We start from the raw sequence: 6,000 nt of genomic DNA, 5'->3' as shown, positions 1-6,000 counted from the left end.
GGAGGCTCCTCATGCTGTTTTCTTCCTGTCTGAACCTGTGGTTCTTGTCTGTCAAATGTCTGGGACTCCTTTACTACCTGTATTGCAGTTCCTGTAACTGTTCCACTTGGAGACCTCATGTCAGTGCCTGCACTGGTCGGTTTTGTTGGCAGCCTCATGCCACAGGGAATAAAACAGAACACCAAAAGCCAGGGCTGAAGTAAGCAAGCAGCTGTCCCATTTATTAATCCTTCATTTGTGTAGACTTTAAAAGAAAAAACAATGCAATTGGTTATGTAGCTGAGAAGCAGGTAGAGTGGTAAGGTGGGAGCAGAAGAGCACCAGAAAACTGTTTGTTACTAGATGAGTGACAGGAGCAGTTGGGGTTATTAAGAAAGATAAAAGCCATGTGAAGAACTGGAATTAGTCCATGGAAAAATAAAAACAAATAAATAAAACCAACGCTTGAAGTACTCAGGAAGATATGTAAGTGGAATGTAATGATGTACTCATGCCACTTTGTCGTGAACATGAATGCAGACACGAGAGTATTCTGCATGCATTGGTCTCCTAAAAGCTAAGAATAGGGTTGACAAGTCTGTAGCAATTACTGCTGTTGTTTAAAGCTAGAGAAGACAAAGTTGTGAAGATAGTTTCAGAAGGGGTGAAGCTAAAGTACCCTTCTTTGGACCTGGTTCAGCATCTATTAACTTCAGAGTGGTTTTAAGTACATTCATAGATATAGTGAGAGTTATGACAAAAGACTAAAAGTTCAGGCTCAAAGACGGTAAAATGGACAATGAAGATAAGTAGGTAGAAGACTGAGCTGAAGGCAGATAAACGCTATAGTCACATCTGAGGAGGCTCTCTTTGCCTGTGAGAAGCACTTCTCCCTTTCAGTGAAAGAACGATATAAATAACCTTAGCCAAAACAGAAACACTGGAGAGGAACGTTAGAAGTGCCAAAAGATCCATGTTATTGAAAGTAATTCGATTTAAATGTAATCTTTGAGGACAGACTGAAGCTATGGTCACCAAAAAGTATATTAAAGAAAGCTGGAGTATAGCTGAACTTCTTGTGAAGTTCCATAGTGGGAAAGCTTGTGGTTATGAGAAAGGAGTACCATCATATAGCTTGACCAGTGAACTCTTCTGAAGTTAAAGGCAACATAACATATAACACCAATACACAAATATAGTGGAAGTCCGTGAATAAGAGATGCCATATAATCAATGCACTGAAAGAAGACGAGGGAGATGATGTAACAGGAAACAAAAATGTTCCCTAACCAAATATATATGTATTTACAAATACGTATGATTTTATCTGAAATATTAAATTGATTTTAGTGTGAATTTAATTCGGTTAAGTGTAGCAAAGGAGAAATAATTATTTTGAATTCATGGGGTTTATGTCAGAATGACAGCAGTCAGAACTGATAGCTGTTTGGTACAAGAGGTATTTCTGTCTTATTTCATTTATTTATTTCCATAAATAATTGTTTCTATCTGCATAGTGAGTGCAATCAGTATGATTTGTTTTTTCTCCTTCTTTAGGGATCTCAGAACAGAAAGAAGCAGAACTTGTATATATGTAAATATCTAAAGAGGGCCCTGCTAAGTATGTAGCTAATTTTAGGAAGTATACTAGGTCACCGATTCTGCATAGTGAACGTCAAACTAATCTACAAAGAAACAGTTGATTGTACTGAAAATTTAAAATATCACGCAGTATGCCAGTCAATCAAAGAAACAAATGCCATGTACATCCTCTCCAACACAATTGTGCAAATATTTTAAGCTATCAGAAGACAATCTGAAGATCCTTTTGAAGCTAAGTGTGATTTGTAGGAATTAGATTGGGCAGCTTCTCTTCATAAGAGAATCGGAATGGGTGGATTTTACATCTCTGAGTGTGCATATTGGACTCGAAATTACTTTGTAGTCACTTTGCATTACTTTGTATAGAGCCTTTGCAGCCATGGGGCTATTTAAGCCTGAACAGAATGTTTATTATTATATTGCATGATATGAAGTGTTTATATATTGTTATTTATAATAATTCAAGCTTGATGTTGGATTTAGAGATTAATTAGCAAAACTAATGTGGTCTGTCTTTCAGGGATAGTAGTAATAAAGCATTGCCCAGAGTAGGCTGCTTCCAACAAGAGGCCATAGATGCTTCTAGTACTTACCTCTAAATTACTATTTGTTTTATTAATTTGAGGATTTATTTTAAATCTGTAAACTGATTATCTCTTCTTGTTCCCAGTGAATCCTTCCACCAGCTGGCTTTGGCTCTTCTTCCGTTGGGTCTCCTTTCTCTCATTCTTTCTGCTGGCTTTGTATCTGTCGTTGTTGGCTCAGTTTCTTTATCTACCCTCCACATTGTGCTCCCTTCACCTTTACCCTTTCTCATCTGTCACACAAACTTCTGCTTCTGTGTGTTTTTCTGTATCAAGCTTGATGCCTGTGCATACCAATCTTTTAGTCTCTTTTTATTTAGTAAAGAATGTCTCTCTGTGGGTGTTGTAGTTTAGATGTTTTGAGAAATTGGATGTTTTGATCTCAGAATAGTATGTAATTGTGTACCAAATATTTGGAAATGCAGTCTTAAGAGACAGAATTAGCATGCAGTCCCATCCCAATGAAGTTATTACCAACTTAATTCCAAAGATGTGTCTAAGTTGTAAATAGTTAGCAAACAATTTCTGTAAAGACCAAATGTTACCACTGGAGTCTCTACTGTTAAACTGTGCCTGACAAATCTGGGACTGGAAGGAATGACGAATTGCTACCCAAATCCAAGGAGCTCAGCAGCATGTCATCTCCCATCAAAATGGGTATGTGTCTGCTCAAAAAGAACGACTGAAAAAGGTTGCAATGGCAATATTTTCAGCAAGAATGTCAACATGAAAACTTTGGAAATAGATTGAGCCAAGGAAGAAATTCACTTTAAGCCTTAAGATTTAAGTTGTGATGTAAAGCCTGTCTTCTGCCTTGGGTTACCTAGGAGGGGTACAGTCTTAGTCATATAAAGCGAAGAAGTAACTTCCTTGAGAACCTGGTTTATCTGAGCTAACTTTAAACTAGCTTGTATGTGCTGTTAGTGTTGTATCTGCAGTGCTGTAGAGCACAGTAAAATCTCAACTGCCTGAATATTTACCCGGATTCTTTGACTTCTATGGTTTGCCCTGAGCTATGTCTGTCACAACTGGCGGTACCCACTAACCTAGTTAAAACTTAGCTCATGTATGTCTGTCTGCTTATGCTTCAGTCACAGCAATGGGTGTGATGTACATGTGTTCCCTTATCTGCGAAGGTTATAGTTACTGATTTCTTCTGTGTTGTATTTTGGTGTACAGTTCCCTATATTATGCACCTGATCATAATTGTTCAAATCGTTAGGTCTTTAGGATGATATTGTAATACACAACATGTATATTGCAACATGTATATATGACATAAGTATATGTAATTTTAGAACGTGCTACTTTTGTAAATCAAAACCAAAACACTTAACCTAATTTATGTTTGTCAAGATATACAGAGTGATCCCAGGAGAATCCATACATTTTTTGTTTGTTGCTTTCTTTAGGCTGTATGATCTTTTTATATGCTTACATTCTTAAGGTTCATCAGTTGCCTCTCTCCAAACTGTGCAAGAATCTAACTGTACTTTAAACTCTACTGCCAGTTTTCACATTTAAAAGCCTTCATGCTGTAATTTGTCATCTCAGAGTGCTTTCTTTGAAATTTTTTCATCAAATTGAAAAGAGGAAGGAAAGATTGCTGTTCCCTGTATGTCATATCTCCAGGTATCCTATAAATAATAAACTTAGTGTTTTGTTTTATTAATCCTTTTAAGTTTATCATAAAGTACAGAAAATTATAGCAAAGCTCTCCAGTAAGTAAGAGGGCTTTCCTTTCACAGATTATTCTTCCAGATGCAGATCAGTCCATCATCAGGTGCACTCCAAACATATGCATCTGATTATTTTTTGTACTGAAGACCTCCTACAAGCCTCAGAAACGGTTTTTTTTTTTTGCCTAAAAGTTGTTTGACACAAGTGATTTTATGTTTTAGGCCCTCTTTTTTGCCTACAGAACGTTCTGTGGAAACAGAAACAGTTCATTTTGTGTTGGACTTTCAGGCTTTGTTATCAGTTTCCTCAGGAGAAATGGCAAAGAACAGCCTATCTTCTCTTTCTCTTAAATCATAAGAAACAAGCCATAAGGAACCATCCAGTCCTAGACTTCAAGATTTGATTTCACAAGTAAATAAAGTTAACGATAGAATCCGTGATCTCATGTAGACAGCCCTAATGTGAGCAAAGTTCTCATGTTTATGGACCTGGGATACAAGATACACTGAACCTGCTGTTGGAAATTGTCCTGATTTCAAACAGGATTGTTTCTAATAGTCCTTTATCACAGTTAGTGCTGCTTTAGGAAAGTAATGGTAAAAAAAAAAAAAATCACAGAAAGCAATGGTTTCTATGAAACACTGCCTTGTACAAGATGCTGCCTGTCTGGTGTTTATAGTGAACTTAGAAAGGAGTAGGAACCCCAGTATGCTTGAGGTGTTATTTCAAACAGTGGAGAGAAACACAGTTTGAGTGCAATTATCTAATGTTGTAGTGCGGGGATCCTATATGTGAGTGGGTGTATTTGTCCTAAATCAGAACATCTCCTTCCAGGTGTGGAGGACCTAAGACATTACGAAACAGAAATCCTTTGTATTTTCTACCAGCCCCTTTCAGAACAGAAAAACCCTTCTAGCGTCCTGAATACATACATGTTCACTTTCTGTGTTTTAACATGACAGTAATCATGTTAGGAACTTGTCATCACAGCCTGAAATGTAGAGCAGATCCTGTGCAAGATTTCTCCTCTTTACTTCCTTCATAGACTCAACTTTCAGGGGAGTTGATGACCATGCCTCGGGAAGTGAGCGTAGCTCCAGCTGAGGAGGTGAATATCCTCTTCTTAATCTGTATTCTTGGAGTGACTGATGTGCAGTAAATGCATCATTAATGTTAATTGTGTGAAGTTTAAGTATTTTTTTAATCATGTCTGAAGTATTTCTCAGAAATCCTAAGAAAATGAGAACAGAAGCTTTAAATTATGGATTTAATGGAAATTCAAGCAGTATACATAAATAATAAGCAAGACTTCATGAAACAGTTGCTTTTGGGATTCATAACATTTGGCAAACAGGTGCAGTTGTGTCATTGTTTGTGAGAACATCAGTGAAGATGGTAGAATTTATCTAAATTATATGCAGTAATGAGATACACACAAAATACTTTTGTCCTTTTAGAAATGTCTTTAACATTAGCCTTTATCCATTTGCAGTCTTACATGTTTCTCAAAGTTTTTTTGAGATTGTACATGAATTAGAAACATGCTACCATACTCACAGAGGTCTTTTGAAGTTTCAAAGACATAACAAACCCAGAAATGTTAAATGAAATCTGTCCTACAGAATATATTCTAAAGCATTGACTTAACAAAGAAAACCAAGGAAAATGGGTAAGTTGATGCATTATTTCATTCCCTCTACTTTTTATGAATCCTTAAAATTCTATTAAAACACTCAAACATGAGTTACTGAAAGGTGTGCGCTGCATACCTGGTAAATATGAAAATGAAGAGGAAAGATGGCTATGTAAAATGTCCTTATGGGTTTCAATGGCAATCAATGTTAATGTTTCTTAAATATGTTTTAGTGGGTAAATGCATCCTGAAAGTTAGAGATTTTAAATTATTTTCTATAATTGATCTATAGAGAAAGAATAGGGTTCCTGTATTCAAAAGCAAAAGAGAAGGCAGCAGTGGCTTATTAGATTGGAAAGGATGAGGAGCTATGAATTATACTGCGGGCTCAAGTAAGCGGAGACCAGAGAAGGAAGATGAATGGCAGAGTGGGAACTGAAGGTTAAGAAGCTCTGGAGCCCCTGGGACAGAAGAAACTTGGGTTAGGAACATCCACACTTGTTGTGAGCAGAGCAGCCTTTG

At 36.8% G+C, this 6,000-nt stretch overlaps 1 protein-coding gene across 12 annotated transcripts in view; it reads left to right on the top strand.

Moving 5' to 3' along the window:
• The window catches only part of FOXP2 (forkhead box P2), a 193,986-nt gene that overhangs the window by 8,202 nt on the left and 179,784 nt on the right, over positions 1-6,000 (top strand). For 2 of the 12 annotated variants that reach the window (XM_075147498.1, XM_075147488.1), the window contains exon 2: positions 285-290. The exons of the other annotated variants lie outside the window; for them this stretch is intronic. In XM_075147498.1, coding sequence (XP_075003599.1) covers positions 285-290 — 6 coding nt within the window. The remainder of the gene's footprint in view (positions 1-284; positions 291-6,000) is intronic. 12 annotated transcript variants of the gene reach the window in all.

This window comes from Calonectris borealis, chromosome 1, assembly GCF_964195595.1.
Source record: "Calonectris borealis chromosome 1, bCalBor7.hap1.2, whole genome shotgun sequence".
In the NCBI taxonomy this organism is placed as follows: domain Eukaryota; kingdom Metazoa; phylum Chordata; class Aves; order Procellariiformes; family Procellariidae; genus Calonectris; species Calonectris borealis.
Note: the sequence above shows the minus strand (reverse complement) of the source record. Positions and strands in the feature narration are given on the sequence as shown.